This window comes from Cololabis saira, chromosome 15 (genome assembly GCF_033807715.1).
Source record: "Cololabis saira isolate AMF1-May2022 chromosome 15, fColSai1.1, whole genome shotgun sequence".
NCBI lineage: Eukaryota > Metazoa > Chordata > Actinopteri > Beloniformes > Belonidae > Cololabis > Cololabis saira.
In genome coordinates this window covers 6,659,758-6,682,028 of record NC_084601.1, presented here as the reverse complement: position 1 = coordinate 6,682,028, position 22,271 = coordinate 6,659,758, and the positions used below count along the sequence as shown (strand labels likewise).

The 22,271-nt window shown below is 39.1% G+C and overlaps 1 protein-coding gene across 2 annotated transcripts in view; it reads right to left on the bottom strand.

Annotated features, from left to right (window-relative positions):
• tuft1b (tuftelin 1b) overlaps positions 1-22,271 on the bottom strand; it is a 30,998-nt gene that overhangs the window by 3,985 nt on the left and 4,742 nt on the right. The window contains exons 1-7 of one of the 2 annotated variants that reach the window (XM_061741791.1): positions 19,163-19,231; positions 5,651-5,707; positions 5,455-5,547; positions 5,271-5,345; positions 4,152-4,220; positions 2,810-2,893; positions 473-583 (exon numbers count right to left, since the gene is read on the bottom strand). In XM_061741791.1, coding sequence (XP_061597775.1) covers positions 473-583; positions 2,810-2,893; positions 4,152-4,220; positions 5,271-5,303 — 297 coding nt within the window. In that variant the 5' untranslated portion in view covers positions 5,304-5,345; positions 5,455-5,547; positions 5,651-5,707; positions 19,163-19,231. Of the gene's footprint in view, positions 1-472; positions 584-2,809; positions 2,894-4,151; positions 4,221-5,270; positions 5,346-5,454; positions 5,548-5,650; positions 5,708-19,162; positions 19,232-22,271 lie in introns of those variants that run through there. The other variant, XM_061741790.1, reaches the window with a different exon arrangement.

Sequence of the window (22,271 nt, the reverse complement as noted above, 5' to 3'; positions counted from 1 at the left end):
CCAAGCAAAAGATGATTAATTTGAATTCTTTAACTGTGAAAGTTATAGCATTGTAGCAGTATTCATACTTTTCCCCCAAGTCTTCACTAAATAAGTCATTCCATGTACCATACAGTGCAATGCTATTGCAAAATAACTAAAATGAGTAAAGCTTCAAAGTAAAGGCTATCGCATGTCTGCCTGTTTGCACCACTTTCATTTTATTGGTGTCATTAACACAATTGAGAGCGTAAAATAAAAGAACACAGGGGAATTTATGAGCCAGCGGTAAAGTCTTTGTTTGCAGGCGGTGCCCATGCATGCCCTGACAGATCCTTTAGATACAATTCTGGAGAATCACAGGATGAGGGATGAGGAAACAAAGACACGAGTGGCAGATAATGTAAACGACTAAAGTAATGTGAGAGCACAGCGGGGATGAGTCATGGACGGCAACAGAAACCCGAGTCATGTTACTCATCGTGAGACGAACCTGCAGTCTTTCCCTCTCTTCCTGGTGCCGTTTCTCCATCTCTTTCATCTGTGCGTACAGACGTCTGGTTGCCTCTCTGAGGGTCGCACTCTCATCCTCATTATCATCAACCTAAAACAGCAGGCAGACAAATGTTGACATGCTCAATTAAGCTTAACTTACACTACTTGAACCTGAGTGGAGGGCAGGAGTTAACAAAGAGATAAAAGAGGTTGCTGACAGGCCATTTGCTTTGTCTCAGCTGAGGTAACAAAAGCATTATGATTAGAAGCTTGCTGTTGCATTAGTGCACTGAATGGTTTCCTTAGCATAAAACATTTGTGACATTTAGAAATTCGGGCATTATTAACTGACTTTGTTTTGTACCACAAAGTTTAGTTTAGTTTTAGTTTAGTTTATTGTTTTACACAGTTTTAAAAATATACAGGAAATATCTAATATAAATACTATACGGTGCAGCGTATAGAGGCAAAAAACCCAATGGGCTTATTTGAAGCCTGCACCGAAGATATTAAAATGTAATGTGTTATAAAGAACACAAGATTAACATACAAAAACAAAAAGTATAACTACACAAAAGTGATGGCAAACTAATAATGCAATATATAAATAATAAAGAATAAAGACAAAAAAATAAGTGTGTGTAAGTGTGCATGGGATATTGTTTTTACAACTTATATTACTTATATTGACTCCTGAGCAAATAAGACGGTAGATGTTACTATGAGTGAAACACAAAAAAATAAAAGAACATGGATACATGAACAACCTTAGATTGGGAAAACAGTTACAAAACAGCAGTCAAGTTCCTTCAAACGTCTTTTGTAACATTTCAAAGAGGAAGAGCTCTTTGCCAAGTGGGAAAAAATCCTTCCACAATTTAGTCCCTAAATCTCACCGAAGAATTGACCTCTGCAAGTGAGAAAGACAGGTGAGTGGGTAAGACTGACCCCCGGGAGCACACTATCCCTTCATGGTCCCAAACAACTTCCTTGGTAGACACCGGTGTTATATTACAGTAATGTAATGTGCTGAATCTAGAATAATGCATGAGAAATGTGATATTGTGCTTGAGTCTGAGAGCTGCGTGTGTGAGCCCTTGTGCAGTGTCAGTGCTGAGCTTAGTTCACAGCATTTTGGTCGTAGCTGATGAGGAAACAGTTGCAAATGAAATTAAATTCCTGTCATTTGCCTAAAAAAGGAATGTATTCAAACCAGTTGCAGCTAAAAATGACTTCTTCCTTGTTCCTTCCTTGGAAGCTGGAATTAAGTTGTTGGCAGATTCAGCTGGGAGGGCGTTAGGGTCTGTGGTCAGCAAGATTAAGATATGTAAAACTCTTGGATACTCTACCTACTCACAACTGTATGATGCCTGTGTCTCCCCCATATTAAATTATGCTTCGGGGGTCTGGGGATATAAGGAGTCTAAGATTGCAGATTCTATAGAGAACAGAGCTGCTCGCTGTTTCTTGGGTGTTCAAAATTTGCTCCGATTCTGGCCGTTCAAGGTGACATGGGTTGGCTTCCTGGTTCCATAAGACGTAAATTTGAGATGATTAGATTGTGGAATCGTTTCCTTAATATGCCAGAAGACAGGGTCAATAAGAAAGTTTTTATTTGGAGTAAATTAAATGGCTCGCCATGGGCTAAAGAAATATTTGCATTATTTGAAGAGGTTGAAAATAACTTAACCTGTTCAATAACTTAAATTAGTGATAAGTTATTTGCTTTATTTGAGACAAAATGGTTAAATTATATTTTGTTTAAGCCCAAATTACGAACATACATCCAAATCAAGCACAATTATGGCCCTGAACCTTATGTTAAAGCAAACCTAACAAGAAATCAAAGGTCTTTGAAAGGTTGTGTGAATTATGTGAACTTAACGAAGTGGAAAGTGAATTACATTTTCTGTTATATTGCCCTCTGTATGATGAACTGAGAACTCCATTATTTACTGAAATGTCTGTTAAAAACCCAGAAATGTTCTGGTTCTCTGATGATGATAGAATGGACGGGTTGTTTAACTTCAATGTTTTTAAGTTGGCTCATTTTGTTTCTGAAGCCTGGATAAAGCGTCAGGATTGTTTATATGTTTAATTGGTACAGGGTCTGTTGTCTGCCTTTCATTTGCTTTATGTTCCTTTTTCTTTTTTTGGTGTCTTGTAAGCCCACTCGGGCTGGGCACTTCATGTGCATGACATGTAAATAAAAACTTAAATCAATCAATCAATCAATCAAAAATGTCAGATGGTTTAATCATTCACATAACTGGGTCATAAAGAGCCACACAGACTTCAGAAGCTGCTAGAACATGTTGAAGCAAGATTTCCTTACATGAGTTTCAGTTAGGACCGCGTCGTCATTGGCAACAGCTGGATGGCTGCTAGGCACGTTGACTTTGATGCCGTTGGCTGGAGACTAAATAGAAAAAAGCAGCCAGTGATTGGTAGAATTCATACTTTTTCCATCTTTTACTCCTAAAAGATGCAACAACAACAACAGGGACTGAGAAAAATGTAAATGTGCAAATCTCAAAATTTGAAAACACACAGAATAACAATAGTGTGGCATTATATTGTAATTTAGGACAAGAGCCTGCAGCACATCTCCAACTACAACTAAGTTACAAAGTTGTGCTGCTGGGAAAATCAATACCTGCGTACATCTGACTTTTGAGTTCAGTGGGAAAGTACTTAACTGGCAGTTATTTATCAGCTCTGATCTACATCCATGGTTACACATCAACCAGGAGTACACATCACATTTCAACCAGAATCCTGTGCTCAGATTTAGGGCCCACTTTTTCGGAGCTCACTTTTTTGTAATCCCAACACTTTATGTTTTTGCATGTGAAGGGCTTTTCCCGTGGGGGTAGATAATGTCTAATAGAGAGATAAACATCCTTTGACGCATCTTAAGTTCTGTCGACATTGAAGTGCTCAGTGTTCTGAAGGTAAACCCAATAGCCCAGGAAATGTGAATGTGTGCGTTTAAACATGTGATTAAATTTGTCTACATTAAAATACATAAAATAATCAAACTCAGTACTTGTGTGTGAAATGGTACTAGAAACGTGGAATGCTTAAGAAGAAAAAAAGGAAGAGCGGTTCATCACTCTGTGAAAAATGGGATTTTATCATTTACACAACATCATTAAAAGATTCTGAGAATCAGGGGAATTTAGTGTAGAGAGAAAAAGCTGAAAATCAATACTGGCTGTCTACTCTGTGCAGGCACTGACGCAGTGCTGCACTAAAAAGAGAGAGTCTGTAGTGGCTCAAAAACCCTTCTGAAAACCAACTATATAGTTCAATGTTGAATCCACAAGTGCAAGTCAAAACTCTGCCATGCAAAAAGACAAAACCATACACAAACAAGCCCCTGGATGTAAGATAATGCAAAACTGTCCTGCTGTGACCTGACAAATAGTTAAATAGCTGATTTGTCGTTTTTATTAGCTTAAGCTCTGACTCGTTCTTTAAGACTTGTCAGTGTAGCAGATGCATGCAGATATATGCATGGCAGATACTGTCACCTTAGAAGATATCTTTGCAAAAAGAAAAACTTAGAAGGTAAACTGAGTATCACTATATCTGTCAGTGAAATGTCTTTATATTTTGCAGAAGATAATTTTGTGTCAGTATGTCAGTCCAAGTGTGGATCAGATATTATGTACCTTGTTGTTGTTGATGTTGTTTTGTCTGGCAGCCATCTGCTCTCTTAGAGACTTGAGGCAATATCTCACCTGAGCACAAAAACACATGACAGCTTTAAAAAAACGTTTATTATCCATACAATATAACTATACATTTCACTTTATTCAACTCAAACCTCTTGAAATAAATCCTCCAGTGTCATTCACTAGCAATTAAAGCAGCACTATGTAACTTTCAGCTTTTGTTGAGTTTGGCGGCTCCTTTGGACAAAAGCGGTAGTGCTTTACCAGAAAGAACTACATTTCCCATGAGCACCAGCGCGTACTGCCGGAAAACTCCTGTCCCTGTCGCGTTTGTTTTGATAGTGAATGAAATAAGACGGGACGGACTTTCAAAACCACGTTTCTGTTTTCAGCGGTCGTTTGCAGGATGGATAGTGAAGAGGTAATGTATCTATTTTTGGCTAAACAATATAATATGACGATGTTGAAAATCACTTATTTCAACTTGATTTTATTAGTGAAGTCACCCCCGTACCCCTGTCCTGTTTCAGCCAGATAATGCCCCCCAAACTACAAACGTTTTTTAGAGGGACTTCATCATAAATTAATAGTCCAACATACTTACTGACAAAATAAAAAAATACTTTATAACCTGTGAATAACTGAATGCCCATTCCTTATATTTTGCAGATCAGCCCTGCACAATTTTACAGTTCTCAGGAAAAATACTCCTGCGATAAAACTTTTATTTTCTTGGGTTTTTCCGCTTCTTCGGCCATGACACCAGCTTCTGCTGAGCTCTGCGCTCCACGCCCCGCCCAGCTTTGGTCTCCACTACGAATGGGGAAGGAGGGGGAAGTGACGTATGCCGTAAAGCAGTCAAAGCCGTAAAAATGTGTAGTTTTTTTAGTGTGGCAGGGTTCCTACCATGCTCCTCAAAGTTACATAGTGCCAGTGAAGGCGATACAGACCCCTCAGACCATGACAGAGGTTCATTAAACCTGTTGGAAGTTGATGTTCCATCACAATGATGATGATGAAATATTAGATTAAGGTGGAAAAGTTACATAGTGCTGCTTTAAAGGTTGAATCATTGTCTGGATGTGACTGAGTGAGCTCTGTCCATCAAACACTGACCTCCTGAATCTGCGACACCTCGTCCGTCAGCATCTTGACACTGTCCGTGGTCCTGGGGCGAGCTCCAAGGAAAATCTTGGAGACACAACAACAGCAGCATGTTACATGACAGAAGTGAGCGTTGTAGAATGAGGATTTAAAACAACTACATGAACAAACGCAGCAGCCAATCAACTTTACAAACCTTGATGACTTCGACTTTTTCTTCTGTGATGAGTTCAAGAACTTTTTTCTGCCCTTTAGGATTCTGTGGTTGTACTACTGCTATGCTGCTCCCCTGTTTTCATTAAAGAAATAAAGAAGGACAAACGACTAATTTAACATATGCTTGCCTATCAGTAAACAACATAAGAATAGCGCATGTCTCTTTCAATTTGTACCTTGCTCTTGTGCCGCTGTGAGGTGAATCCCAACTGCCTCAACTGCCTGCTGCAGTTCTGGAATGAAATATGAGAGGAATTACATGACAAACTGACGCATTGGGGGAACTGTGAAAAAAAAACCAAACAACCAGTGACGTGAGAGGAGAGGAGCTCAAAACTGAAAGTCAAGAGTGAATGTGTGGTGGAGCAGAGAGACAGAAATAAAGAGAGAGAGGGGTGGCTTTAGTCATAAAACTTCCCCAGCGTAGAAGTTCCTCTGGATATGTCCCATATTTGGACTGTAAAGCCTAGCAACCTACAATCAGGGGGGCATTTCCACTGAGATCTCCATGCCAAGTCTGCTGATTCTGACCAAACATGCGATTCTGCTCACTGGAGCAGATTAAACCGGGCAAGAGCAACCGAGAATACTCCAAACATCCCCCATAGCTTAGTCACTCTCAACTCCACTGGTCGCCTTGGAAACAATAACAGATATGTTTATAGTGAGTATTTAAAGAAAAAATTGTTTTAACCCGCATTTAACACGTGCACAGGCAGGGAATTCCAGAAAAATCAAGATAATTTTGTCATGGCCCATTTTCTCTTCCACTGTCGTCCCTTGACACATATGTTATTTAAGTGCATTCTTTTCAAATCATAATATAAAGTGTATTTTTATTGTACCAAAGAGAAACTTGAGTCCTCACTCCAAATAGCTGCATTTCAAGTACACTAAAAGAAATACAAACTATGACAAAAATACTGGACCACAAAAAAGTTAGGTACCATATTTTCGCGACCATAAAGCGCACATTTTTTTTTTTTTTTTTTTTTTTTTTTAAATGTGCCGGGCGCCTTATGAAACAGTGCGCCGTGTCTATTACCTGAATTACGGTAATGTGAGGCCGCCCACCATGAGAACGGTAAAAAGAGAAGGGGGCGGGTGAAGCCCCCGTGAGTTGCGACGTGAATGAGATTCCACTGAGCTGTTTAATGCGAAACAGATGATGAAAACTTTTAAGGATTTGCTTGATGTGTAAAGTGAAATAAAATACAATCAAACTAAGTTTTGCTCCGCTCTATTTAAATAAGCACACTTGTTCTGCAGCGCGCGTGTGTTTTGCATGTCGGAACCGAGGAAGCACCTGCCGTGGGTTTGCGGGGTCCGATCGCCGCATCCCCGGGGCAGATCCGGCTGAAATGCCGGTGCTCTTTCCCCGGGAGCCCCTACTACCAGACAGTGCAGGCGGGCTCCTCCGGTCCCGGCCGGTCGGAACCGGTCACTTTCCCCGGTTAAAGCCGCGTGATGCGCGCTGCTGCAGCCCGACTTCCTGGTTCCCCAAGCGGGGTCCGGTCGACCTGGTTCCTGGCCGCTTTAAGAGCAGAGATTTCTGGGGTCTGTCTCAGGTCGGATCAGCTTCACCCTCCGAGTTTTGCAGCCAAATCTGTCGGTTACAAACCCGGTACCGGATCCCGACATGCGCGTGTGTGTATTCGCGGCGAAACACACACATTCTCATTTATGTGGTGCTTGCCTGGCGCAGCTGATGGACAGAAACCTATGGTGATTTTTAAAAGAAAAACTTTGCATAAGACGTTTCCAGCCGGAGTCATTATAAGGACAAATGAAAAGGGGGGGCTGGATGAAGGGATAATGATCAAGAAGCTGAGACAGGTCTGGAAATTCGGACTGGCGCAGCTGAATTAGCGGAGCGGAGCTCCTGTCGGATACAACCCGGTACCGGCTCCCCGACAGCGCGTGTGTGAGCGGGTCCCGCGTCCCGGGTCCGGAACCGCCGCGGGACCAGCGCGGGGGGGGGGCGGACCGGGACCCGGGACCCGGTCCAGCGCGAGGGAGCAGACGGGGAGCGGACCCGGTCCAGCGCGGGGGGGGAGCGGAGCGGAGCGGGACCCGGGACCCGGGACCCGGGACCGCCGCGGTCGGGATCCGCAGCACAACGGTGTATGAAAAGTTTATTTACTCTTGTGCTTGCCTGCCACGCTGATGGACAGAAACTGCCGGCTATGGTGATTTTTAAAAGAAAAGCGTTGCCTAAACAGACTTTTCCAGCCAGAGTGAAATGAAAAGGGCTGGTGGCTGAGACAGGTTTATGTGCAGCGCCCCGGTGGTTTTTTTAAATTCTTTAATGCAGAAACAGAATATGAACATTTGAAGGGTTTGATTGATGTGAAAAGTGAAATAAAATATCAAACTAAGTTTTGCTTCCGCTCTATTTTTAGCGCGTGTGTGTTTTGCAGCGCGTGTGTGTGCAGCTCCGTCTCTGTAGACGGCACCTTTTGGGTCGGTGCGCCGTATGTGTGTTTTAAAACCAAAAATGACACACAAAACTGAGGGTGCGCCTTTCCACACAGTGCGCCATATGGTCGTGAAAATACGGTATGTACTAGCCTTAATGAGCTAATAAAGATGCATAGAATCACCCATAAATGTTGCTGTACAGTAGATTAAAGAAGTTGAAAAGGGTAAATAAAAAAATAATGTATTTTTAGCGAAGTTATAAAACTGCATTATTTGAAGTGATGGATACATGTACAGATTTATACATACAAAGATAGCAGCTGCCTCTCTAAAAGCCATATTCAGTCACAAAAGCACTTTCAACAAAAAAAACACATCTGCTAATATTACACCAGCTGAAGCAGCAAACTGTCTGTTTACAAGTGCTTTTAAGTCACTATAGATTAACTCAGACTTATCCAAGTCCATGTCCTGATCTTTCATTATAGGTAGCCTACTTCAAGTAAGCACCAGCTTCTATTGCTTGCAGCTCTATGGAATTTCCGCGCGCACGTTTTTAACAATAACCTCGACCATGTACATACCAAGTCCTGATGTATTTAAAAAAAAATTTTTTTTTAAATGTATCTTCTTAAATCTATCTTTTAATTTCTTAAAGGGATTGTGACATGAAAAACAAATTTTTCTTGATTTTTTGTGTTTTGTTGGGTGTCTTGACATCAATTACACCCAAAAAACAACGAACTTTTAACATTCAGTGTATTGTGTGCTTTCTGGGATTTTCCGCATAACTATGCAAAAACGGCGCATGTGGTTTGGTGGCGGATCGTTACGTAACGATCCGCTAAATCACCGCCCCCTCCACCCAGCTCCCTGTCTCCTCTCCTCTCCAGCGCACCATAAAGGCTGATTTATGGTTCCGCGTTACACTGACGCAGAGCCTACGGCGTAAGGTTACGCGGCGACGCGCACCATACGCTGAACCCTACGGCGTAGGCTCTGCGTCGATTTAACGCGGAACCATAAATGAGGCTTAACAAGGAGCTGTTTAGAGCCTCTTTTGTTCTAATCACCGGAGGAAAACTGCTAAGAAGACCCGCGGCCACTGACTGGACTTAAGACAAGGGGACAGTGCTGCTTGCATGCCTTTATTTTTATGATTGTTTGCTGTGGTTCGCCCTCCTGCTTTTCCGTGCATGCTTCGCCTGTCGCTCCCGGCTTAACTCTCCGACGCCGCTGTGAGCGTATTGCTGGAGGAGGAGGAGGTTTGGAGGAGGAGCGGAGCAATGATTGACAGGAAAGGGGGAAAGGAAGCATTTTTCACGGCGCAAAAAAACACTGTAATAAAAAGCCAGGAAAAGAGTACTACAGTGAAGTTTTTCTTGTTACACTCTTTTAGACACATTTGAGGGATGTTGGCCAAGACTTTTAATAGTGTTAAAAGCATGTTAAAAATGATGTCACAATACCTTTAAGGTGTGTCCTTTCTATTCTTTAAAAATGTCTCATTTTCATTCTGAAAACAGTTTACTCCATTCCTCTCATTATATTCATTAGAGGATATCTTGACATTCTATTTCATTTCAATTTTATTGATAAGTGCATCATTTTTTCCACAGCTATGTCTTCTTTTCCTATGTTATCTATCCTATCCAAATCTATATAGTTTCCTTTCTTTCTTTTATCTTCTGTAGATATGTCACATCATAGATAACGTGTAGGTTATCTATTGTTATCTAGATCATCATACACAGATATCATGTAGATGTGCTTAACATCATTTGTTTTATGGATCTGTGTATTCTATTCCACTTATGTCTGTTTTTGTATTGTTTTCTAGTTTGTATCATATTTGAGTGAATGAAAGTAGTGAATTCATCCATCATTTTATAAGGTTTTCATTTAACTGTATCTCTGACGTCTTTGGAGCTCTACATACATTATACAGTTGAAAGGATGATTTATTGTATTTCCAAAGGGACAGGAAGTCTGATGCACTGGAAGCTTCTTGTAGTGCAGCTATTAGAGATTACATAAGTCCTTTAGGGTATAACAAATGCATGAAAAAGATGAATAATTAAATCAAAGAAAGCACTACAAATTATTTAAAGACAAAAAAATGTCCTTGATGTCAGTTGAAATCTCCAAACAGACTCTTCAACCGACCATCAGACCAAACTAATATTTCCCTTGACTACACACAACCCCCTCAGGCCTTAGTACCGGTAGTGTGTGAAAAGAAAGCAAACCAAACTCTTTTACAACTGAATGTTCAGGATGAGGATAAAAGTCCAACTGCAGGTGAGTTACGTAACTTATCTTATCATCCACTAAACTGCTAAATCCTTGAGTCCGTGATGTGGAGGGTGTTTTGTGTCTATGCATGAGCAGGTACATGCTGGTGTTTATTCAGTATAGCTTTTCATGCTGTATGCATAAAGGGATAATACAGTGGGCCTTAACCTACAGTACACAGATCAACTATATAATTATAATCACCTGCTTTATGCCGAGTAGCTTCCCTTCATCCTGCTCAGAGTCTGACCAGTCAGGGCATGTAAGAACATCTGAGGTGTCCTGTGGTGTCTCTCAGCAGAAATTAGTGTTCTAACATGTTTAGGCTTAATGGATTGATGGGTGAGGTCTAACAGATACCATCAGATCCCATCAGACCAGATCTAGTCTGCAAAAATGTTAAGCAAAGAGATGGTGACGAGGCAAAATCCATGCCAGGGACTCGGTTTCATCTTAACAGTCTTAACAGTGTGGTGAAAATCTGTTCCAAGATTATTGGACTCAAGCAGAGAGACCTTGGCTCCCTATGGGAACAACAGGTTTTGAGGAAGACTCAGAGTATTCTGGGAACTTCTGGGCATGTCTTAGGAAAATAATTTTTGTGCCCAACCTGTGTGTAAGGGTAATCGCTTTTCCAAGTCTTTTAATCCCCTCTGCTGTTCGGCTATTAAATTTAAATGTATCCTCATGAATTTGTTGAATTTTTCTTTTTTTCTTCTTTTTTTTCATTTTTTCCCCTTTTTTCTTCTTTTTTTCTCTTTTTTCTTCCTTTTTTCTTTCCTTTTTAATCTCGACATTTTGACTTTTTCACGAAATTTTGAATATTTTCTCGACATTTCGACTTTTTTCTCAACATTTTGACTTTTTTCTCAACATTTCAACTTTTTTCTCGACATTTCCACTTTTTCTCAACATTTCAACTTTTTTCTCGACATTTCCACTTTTTTCTCAACATTTCAACTTCTTTCTCGAAGTGCATAATGAAAAAAAAAATCTTCCCCCAGTTATAACTAATATAGAAACATGCAGCATGTGTTGCCTTCATTCTAAGGCTTATACAAGACTTTTATATAAGATTTTTTGCGGCTCCAGACTTATTTGTTTTTTGTGTTTTTGGTTCAATACGGCTCTTTCAACATTTTGGGTTGCCGACCCCTGGTATAGACTGTTTTTTAATTAATTTATTGGTATCAGCACTTTTTTAATGCAACAAATTGCAGATTTTTGCACACAGCTGCCAACTTTCTCTCTGTGTTTCTATTGAATGTGTTGTGTTTTTTATGTGTGTGTTTGGCCGCGAGCTGCCAAATCAAATTGCCCTTCAAGGGATTAATAAAGTTGTTTTGAATCTTGAATCTTGACTCTATCCGCATAAAATCACACTGTAACGAGGATTTTTTTTCTGCTTAAAATGTTAGTGGTTTTGATTCCAGGGGCGACTGGTGTTTTTTTAGTTGTGGATGTCTTTGAAAACACTTTTGTTTCTCATCTTTGGTCTTATTTCAACTTTGTGTGGGTGTCAGCTGCAGAGCCACATAAACACAACGCAGTGGCCTGAAGCACAAAGACAAACAGCAACAATATACTGTACACTTAGATGGTATTTCAGTTACAAGTTAGTTGATAAGCTAGATAAGAGAGATATTATTCCATGCTTACTTTATTGTAGAGTATGTACACTGGTAGTTTAGTGAAGTATAAAGGATATATCACTCACTGATATCACACTAGGACAGGGGTCGGCAACCCAAAATGTTGAAAGAGCCATAATAGACCGAAAACACAAAAAACAAATATGTCTGGAGCCACAAAAAGTGAAAAGTCTTGTATCAGCCTTAGAATGAAGGCAACACAAGCTGCATGTTTCTATATTAGTTATAACTGGGGGAAGATTTTTTTTTCATTATGCACTTAGAGAAAAAAGTCGAAATGTCGAGAAAAAAGTCGAAATGTCAAGATTAAAAAGGAAAGGAAAAGGAATGAAAAAAAGAGAAAAAAAAGGAAAAAAAGAAGAAAAGGAAAAAAAAAAAAAAAAAAGGTCAAACATTTTTGAAAAAGCTCCATGGAGCCACCAGGGCGGCGCTAAAGAGCCGCATGCGGCTCTAGAGCCGCGGGGTGCCGACCCCTGCATTAGGATAAGCAGACTATTTATCCATTACCAGCTTATTATTATTTTCTGTCCGACAGACATTTCTACAAGCGTTACAGTGAGTACATGTGTCTTTTACAACGTGCAAAAAGGTAAGAAAGCAGACGTTTCTCCCCTCTGCATTGAATCACGTACAGTAACAACACGACACAAGTCTTCCCCAGCATGATCTTTTTATGTTCTCACTCTTCAGGTATTTACAACTTCTTCTGGTAAAATGTCACCCTCTGAAGCGTAGAAAGCTTTTGTCACACAGTGGCATGTTGCTGCCACTTAATTAGTTATTGTGAAAATGACTGAGGCTCTGAGTCATTTGATAGATAAAAGAGCCTGTTGTGAACTTTAAAGCAAAGCCGCAACAGTCACCTCAAACGTATGCACACACCACATTCTAAGGAAATCTTATAGTTTAACTTTGATAGTAAAAAAAGAAGAAAAAAACTGTTAAGACTGTAGATAAGACAGTTCATCATCTTGCATCTACAAATACACAAGCTTCATTTACACTCTCACTGAAAAAAATGTGGACACTCCCCTGCTTAGAAATTTGCATATCACAATGTCTGTACCGTACATGAACAGGCACGACGATGAAAACCACAGCAAAGAACAAGTGCCGCCTTATCTAACTTGATGTTTGACACACATCAGTAAAAAAGAGAAAAATAAATAGGTCACTGGTGTCACAGTTTTGGAATTACGATCAGAAAATGAACCGCTGTATAGAAAGAATAAAAAAACTCACAGAAGCAATCAGACCTGTAACTCAAGAGCAAATAAACCTACAGAAGTAAGAAATTAAATCATCAGATTACCAAGCAGAGGCCTAAGAGGGCATTGGCTAAAAGCATTTGTTATTTCTGCAGCCATAAACAGACAGCCTGTACAGTATATTCAGATGAATGGAGACGTTCAGGAGGGAGACAGAGAGAGCTGCAATGACGTGTTCAGGAAATTAGATCAATCCAAATGCCCATTACTCATATTAAACTGCAAAACAGCCCAACAGGTGCATGCCGCCGCACCTATTAATAGCAGCAACAGCTAAATAAAAATATACTATAAATCTCCACTTCCAAATCAGTCTTAAAAAGATGAGAATGATCTGCTGAATGTGGGAGATGTGCACAGACCCTGCATTCCTCCTTAATGAACAAGAGTCTGTGTGTAGGAAGACGTTTGCATGGTTTCTACAGGACTGTCTCAGAAAATTGTGATTTTCTGTAATGCAATTACAAAAACAAAAATGTCATACATTCTGGATTCATTACAAATCAACTGAAATATTGCAAGCCTTTTATTATTTTAATATTGCTGAATCTTAATCTTAAACTGTAAGCCATAATCAGCAATATTAAAATAATAAAAGGCTTGCAATATTTCAGTTGATTTGTAATGAATCCAGAATGTATGACATTTTTTTTTAATTGCATTACAGAAAATAAAGAACTTTATCACAATATTCTAATTTTCTGAGACAGTCCTGTATGTGTGTGTAACATTTTATGCATTTGAACCTCTGCAGTGAACATTATTATAAAACCACAGCATCTTCACTTGCAAGTTGCAACAGTCAACAGCTATGTCTGGCTTCTAGATAACTCCAAAGGGGTTGAGTCAAGAGACTATTTATGGTTTTTTAAGTGTTTTGTTCCTTACGTGTCACAAAACAAACTTGCGTGTGAGCGAGTGGAACAGATGAGGGGTTTGGACTGCGAGTGAACACACCCACCATAAGCCACGTAAAACACAAACAGAGATGCACGGCTTAGAAAAACAAAGAAGGACAACCCGTGAAATGTTTGCAGCACATTTGGTTACTTGCCTAAGCAACTCGTTCCCTTTGGAATTTAAAGAAAAAGCTGAATGGTTTGTCCTGAATGGCAGGTCTTAGAATGTAATTGTTTCGGCTGAAAACCATCACCGCTGAAGCGCAGAGGTGCTGACAAGCAGGCCTAAGATTTAACTGTGATCTCAGGGAGAGATAGATAAATGGCTCAAGGGCCTCTCTCTGTCACAGACACAGAGAGGATTGTGGGACCAATGCACCCTGGATGTGCTTAAAGTGTGCCAAAACAGTGTTTTCCTCACAATACACCACCCACTGAGGGTGTTACGAGGGGAATAAATACATCAGTAACTGTTTACATGTTTGTAATTCCTGTTATGTGTTTTCAGTCCTCTCTGGGTAATGTCCTCCCTCAGCACATTTCATGACTTTGGGGCAGTAAAAGTGAGTTCAAGACAAACTAAAGAAAGAAAAGAGACTGCACATTACAATAGATAGATAGAGGATAGCCCACGTAGAGGATGGAAAAGCAGGATCATAGCAGGAAGGGAAACAAAAAAAACTGTTAAAATATGAATTAAAACCAAAAATTGGTGCAAATACAGGACTGTCTCAGAAATTTTGAATATTGTGATAAAGTTCTTTATTTTCTGTAATGCAATTAAAAAGACAAATATGTCATACATTCTGGATTCATTAGAAAATCAACTGAAATATTTATTATTATTATTATTATTTTAATATTGCTGATTATGGCTTACAGTTTAAGATTAAGATTAAGATTCAATTTCACAGAATATTCAAATTTTTTGAGATAGGATATTTAAGTTTTCTTAAGCTGTAAGCCATGATCAGCAATATTAAAATAATAAAAGGCTTGCAATATTTTAGTTGATTTGTAATGAATCCAGAATGTATGACATTTTTGTTTTTGTAATTTCATTACAGAAAATCACAATATTCTAATTTTCTGAGACAATCCTGTAGACAAGATAAAATTATGTCTGAAAGTCCAAGTGCAAAGGACAATAAACTAAAAACAATTGTGAGGAGCAATCAAGATAGTAAGTGAAACACATGATAAACCAAAAACATCCACTAATTACTTCCCTGTTTCAGTCGGATGGTAAACAAAAAAACAAGAAACGTCAAACACAAAGTATCAAAGTGGAATACAGCAAAGAAACCACAGACAAACAAGAATGCTAAACACCAACACAATCACAATCACCGCTTTTATCAAACATCTCACCAAATTACAGTAGCTCACCCCGGGAGAACGGTCAGGCGTCAGACAGGTCAACATCACATCACATCACCATGACAACAGGCTCATTGTGGACAACAGCAGGATTTATTAGCAGCCACTCCCACACAAAATGCTTATTATCTGTCATTAAATCCAGATGCCTCATACTTGTGAAGATGTTCCAAAGTATAATAGAAGACTGAAGAGTGTCAAGGCTTCACTGCGCTGGCACAATAAAAACATTCCAGTAAAAAAATCCAATGAAAAAGAAATAAAAGTATAAAATAAATAAATATTAACGCTCTTATGACCCAAATGCCAATCTGAATAGGTGCATCTTTAGTTTAGATTTGAATTGAGGCGGTCAGTGAGGGACCGTAACTCAAGGGTCAGCATGATCCAGACTTTAGGACCAGCTACTGCACAAAAACGATCACTCTACTTTTTCACCTTCGTTCATGGAACCTCTAACAAAAGTTATCCTGTTGAACCCAGAGTTCTGTTGACGGAAATTTTACAACGTGGCAAAGTTATGAGCGAGCAAGGCCATTTATAGCACTAAAAACAAACAACAAGAGCTTAAAATGAATTCTAAATTTAACGGGGAGCCGGCGTAAAGAAAAGAGGACAGGTACTGTATGATGTGGTCTTGCTTCTGCGTATTCGTCAGCAGCATTTTGAACAAGCTAAAAAACGACGCAGTACAGTTTGGTTGATACCAAAATAAAAGGGCATTACAATAATCAAGCCAGGAACTAAAGGAAGCCTGAACAGCTTTCTCAAGGTCACCATGGCTCAATAACAGCTCCACTTTTGCTCGAGTCGAATGTGCCAGAAGCTCGCCCTGACACCAGACTTGATCTGTTTGTCAAATTTTAGGGCTTTTATTATAACAATTTTAGAGTTTAATGTCGCCCAGGCATCTGTAGATTGATTCCAGTACATTTGATGAACTTGTTGTCAGATAGATTTGCAGATCATCTGCATACAGGTGAAAAGAGACATTATATGATATCAGGTGAAAGTTACAAATCAGGATGAACGAATACTTCCTCTGCCTGTTCTTTATCCATCTTTATCCACTCAGGCTTTAGCTATGAGTGTAACTTGAGCCACCATCATTATGCATTTGCTCTATTGATGTGTTAAAAAAAAAAAAAAGTCTATGTGATCATCATAAATGCCTGAGTGCTGCCCTGTTGACTTGTCCATGCAGCTCAGGAATACTCCCTTCTATTACTAGAGTCTTCTTTGTCCAAGATTCAAATTAACGTCATGCTTCTCTTGCATGACAGTGCATGTTTACGCATAATCATTTCTTAGAACAAGCACGTTCACGTTAAATCAGTTCAGTGAGAAAAACTTAAATCCAAACATCAGCATTCCTAAGAAATAAATGATTTTAACTTTTAGTTTTGAAAAATGTTGACATCCTGTGCACACAAAAAAGAAATTAGTACAAACAGTACAAATGACTTGCCTTGTTTTTTATTTTTATCGATTATTTTATATTATACACGTAACAATGGAAAGTTATGTCTGTTGGTTTATGGTTATCAGTGACTTGTACAAAAAAAACTAACTACTGAAGTTTGAGAAGCTCTTATAATCTTAATATCAACGCTCTGTGAATACAGTCAGCGCAGAAACCAATTACTGTTTGACTATTGAAGGAGATGTGGCGATTATAACAGCTATGTTGAATTTTACAGCAAACATCCAGTGTGCACACTTGATTCATGACTTTTAAACTTACATGAGTGCCACTAGTACTATCTAACCACCACCCTACCGGGTAAGGCATTTAGTTGCACAGTAGTAATGAGCTCTGAGGGCGAGTGTGTTTTCACTCTTTGCTATCCTGCTTTCAGCAGATCAGACAATGCAGCAGGATGACGAAGCTGCACTACAGCTGCTTTCTGCATTTCTACTCGTCTTTGCCTCCTAGTTAGTGTTTACATGGTAGAAATACCATTTAGAATTTAAAGAAAACAGCAGCTGCATATGAATCTCATTGCAGTCATTACAATATCAAGTTTCACCATACGTTTATATAAGCCTGAATGGGACTTAAGACTTAAGTGGATATGTGTAAAAAAAAAAATGAACTAACTCCATTAGTTCACTTTTTTTTTTTTTTACATATCCACTTATGTCTTAAGTACCACTTGAAGCTACAGTTCAACTTCAGGATCTTTCGGCCGGCCCTTTTCTCTGCTCTTCAATTTCCAGATCAGAAACAAGTGACGTTCTGAGGGAGATTTCCCTGAACTTGGGAGGTATCGCTTGATGCACAATCAGAAGAAAGACCTACAGTTTTTCCAGGTGTATTGCCCACTTTAAAACATTTGTTAGAAAAGAAGTAAAAAGTAATCAAATATGAGGAGTTATATACGTTAACTGCCCCAAAGCCCTTCCCTGTAGGGCGTGAGACTCTAATTACCGCATATGAAAGTAATCATTTGTGGGTAAACTACCGCTGTACTTATCCAATTTATTAAAATATTACTCTAGTAGCTATAACACTAGATCATCAGAGAAAATTCTCCTCATGGTCCCAAGCACTGGAACAGAGTTGGTAAATCGTCCTTTTCCTTTTATGCACCGCAAGCTTGGAATGAGCTACAACACATACTCAACCTGAAATATTTACCCTCTCTTAACATGTTATAACATATGTTAAAATCAGTTTTCACAGAACAATGTCATTGTTTTTAATCAAGTGCCATTATTTGTCATGAATTCTTTTTAGCTTTCTGATCCTTGTATGTTTTATGTTTGTTTGTTTCTTGTTTTGATATGTTTTTATTTTTTTGTAAAGTTACTTGTCCTTGTATGTATTTTCTTTTATATGAAACTGAATTTATTTTTCTGCCGCCATCTTGACCAGGACTCCCTGGCAGAAGAGATATTGTATCTCAATGGGACTTTCCTGGATAAATAAAGGATAAATAAAAAAAAAAGTAAAAAAAAGTGTAGTCTGTGTAGTTGAACACACACTGATTGGTGACATAATAGCATCCCTCACTATCTGGACCAGCAGAGCGTCCTATTGGCCAGTGACCTCACAGCGTGACAGGACTGTGCAGACTCTGCTCTCGGCCCAGAGTCCTCCATGACCACTGCTCCTCACTGATTTGAAGATGAAGTCACTTGACAGATCAATAGTGAACAAAGGTACGAATCACAGATACACATTCCTTTACCTCGACCAATCAAATGAGCTTTTTTTGAACCAAATAACCTCCATTTTCAGGTATAGACACCAGAGCCGTGACATGCCAAAGACAAGTGTAAAAGCCGCCCATCACTCACTTTAGGGCAAGCAAAGTAGTTGGAATATCAAGCAGTACCACGGAACGGTAAGAGACGTCATAAAATCCTAAAACAGAGTTCCTGACATCAACAAATCCTGCCCTACCTGATTACTCATTACAGCAAAGCCTGAACAAATGATAGCAGCTCTATGTGTCACCGACATGGCATGAAAAAAAAATGCAGTTGCTTTTTTGTGCTACAAGATGTACAGTAAGTCACAAATAAGGAGTCTATCGCTTCTAAACACATTCAATTTGAGTTGTTAAGTATCTCCTCTACAAGCGGCTTAGCTTGACTGTGTGTGTATCAAAACAAACAAAGGATTTTCCTGCAACCCATGAAATAAGCAAAACTACAACAAACACCACCATGTGCTTCACATTTCACAACTCACAACCATCATCATCATCATCACACAGTCCTTTACTTTATCCCACCAAGAACCACTCTTATTATCTATTATCTACCTGTACAGACAAAGAAGCCTGGGAGTCTCCCCGTAGATCAGCCGGCTGTGATCCAGACCGTCTGTGTCCGTGTGACTAAGTGCGTGTGTGGGAAGCCGCGGTTGTGCTGCCTTAGAAGGCAGGGTGAGGCTCCCCGGCAGCCCAACCCTTCCCCTCCAGATTGTTCTCCAGTCAGAGAGCGACCGTGCCAGTCCCAGCAAGCACACGCTGCTGTTTCCAGCCTCCCCTGCAGGACTACAGGCTCCGTACACAATGGAAAGAAACAACTCAGGGGAACATTTCCACTGATTTGATTAGAAACAGTCCTGGACAGAAACATGTGCTTATCATAAATGTAAACGGTACAACTTTTATGGTTTTAAAATTGATTTTAGAAATATTTATGCAACCGTCCTGAGTAATCTAAATGACTCGGTCTACCGAGAATGCTTTGGCGAACCTACACACAATTAAATATGCTGTGATGTGTAATTTACTACTAAAGGAAAGTAGGAGGAGATAAAATACTGGAGGGACACCGCCTCATTTATTGCTTCATGGTGACAGTTGTCTGTAGCAGCACTTATATAAGTTATATAGGGGAGTTATATAAGACAGATTAATGAATTAAACTTTATGTAACAGTTACTGGCAATGTGAGTGTGTGAAGAATAAACAAAACTCTGCAAACAAAAGTTAAATGCTGCACAGGCCACTCACTCTGCAAATACAGCACTTAGTTAATCATACTCTGTTTTTCATTTCATCAAGTGTGTTACGAGGCTGCAACTGAGAATTATTTCTTATTTCCATTCTTTAGTTAGACTTTGTTTGTATGCCTTTATGATAATATTTGACAGTGTCTCCTCTAGGGCTGGGCGATATATCCAGATTTTAATATATATCGATATATTTTCAAACGCGATATGGTACGAGACAATATCGTTTATATCGATTTTACATTTTTTTTTATTTTTTTTTTCTATGATTTTGATATAGCTTATTTTGTGACAAATTGACTTGAATGTTTTATTTGAGATTTGCACAAATGTTTTGTTATTTGCACAACTGTCAACCTCAGTGGAAAAGTCTTCCTGTTACTGTCTACATTGTATTAATTGCACAGTGTATTTGAATTTAATTGTTATGCAGGAAAGGTATATTTGTTTTATTTTATTCAAGAAGCATTTTATGCAGGCAGTTTATTTTTATTTCATTTGTTTTATACATTTTGATATTGTGCAGACCTCTGTTAATAAAGGAACCTGTGTGACATTTGGCATGAGACTTTGTATTAAAACTGACTGTTTTTTTAAGGGTTTGCCTCAGAAAAAATGAAGCTAACAGAGATGCTATGCTATAATGCTTTGGGGGAAACCCCAATTATGGCACAGAAAAAATATGGATATATATCGAGTATCGCCATTTAGCTAGAAAATATCGAGATATGATTTTTGATCCATATCACCCAGCCCTAGTCTCCTCTGTATTCATTCTTAAGTTATTGTCACATCAGATAACAGCGTGAATACCAAATCACACTTATTCATGTTTTGTTTCACGATATTACATAAAATGAACGCTCACTCTCAGTTTGTACAAGTACATGAGGAATAGAATATGGCATAAAAAAATATTTGTATCACACAAAAAGGCCTTTCTCTCCAGTGGCCATGCAAATACACTGCTGAGTTTAAAGTAAAGACGTTACGATTTCACAATTTTAAGCTATCTAACGACATTTTTCTCCACAGCATGCTTGCTCTTGCTCATGCCATTATTGGAAAAACAATTATAGAAAAACAATTATATGTCAAGATTGGCACTAAAAGCTCAAAATTGAAGTAAAATGAGAAAGGCTGAAGTGTTTACAAAACAGATTGCAAAAGAATTCAGCGTGCATGTTTGCAGAGAGATCTCAGCATATTCATCTTAAACCGCTGAACAGAAAAGCTCTTTCATCATCCAAAGAGGATGACGCAACTCATTTGGATTCATTATATTTATATCAATCATTTAATGAAACTGTCAACGATCCACACAACAGTACATAACACAAATCATTAGGATCTCAAGAAACAGAATTCTCATGTTACTCTGATATTAAATCCATCAGCAGGAAGAAAAGTGTTTCACCTGTTCATTAATTAGCTGAGGAATGCATTTCCTGCCACATATAAACAAATGTTGTGTTCAGTCATGCCTCCATTCCATCCTGGCTTGTGCCATCATGATGTCACGCTTATTAACTGAGTTTAGTGTGGTTTCTTTCAAGCCGATAACGCTCCACTTGACCTAATCACTTCCATCATGTGTCATTATTCAGTGAGTCTAATAAGGAAGTGCATTAAGGAATGTTATAAAAGAAAATACATTGTTTGATTGCCAATGTAAATACAGTAGTTCTTTTTAACTACTAAACCAACAGGTCTTGCAACATTCAAGTCTGCAGCTTCAAACCTGTAAATATTCGGCTAAAAAATGTCAGATCAATTGTTTCTCAACAAATATTTCTTCACAAAAGATTAACTTAATCATGTCCAAGAATTGATTTAAATGATCTTATTGTTTCTTAAAGGAGCTGTATGTAAGAGCAATAATAAAACGAATCATAAAATGACCCCGATATGTCAACAGACATTTAAAAATCATGTTCATTTCAAATACTTATGTCACTGACAACAGCACTCAAGCCAGGATATTCCAGTTTAAAAAGAGGAGTTGCAGCCCTCAACTGATGTTGATGTTGTCATTTTTTGTTTTGTCCTGAAGCTCCACCCTCCACCTATCTCCCAATCACCAAGTCAGTATTGTTTCTGAAGCTCCACCCTCCACCTATCTCCCAATCACCAAGTCAGTATTGTTTCTGAAGCTCCACCCTCCACCTATCTCCCAATCACCAAGTCAGTATTGTTTCTGAAGCTCCACCCTCCACCTATCTCCCAATCACCAAGTCAGTATTGTTTCTGAAGCTCCACCCTCCACCTATCTCCCAATCACCAAGTCAGTATTGTTTCTGAAGCTCCACCCTCCACCTATCTCCCAATCACCAAGTCAGTATTGTTTCTGAAGCTCCACCCTCCACCTATCTCCCAATCACCAAGTCAGTATTGTTTCTGAAGCTCCACCC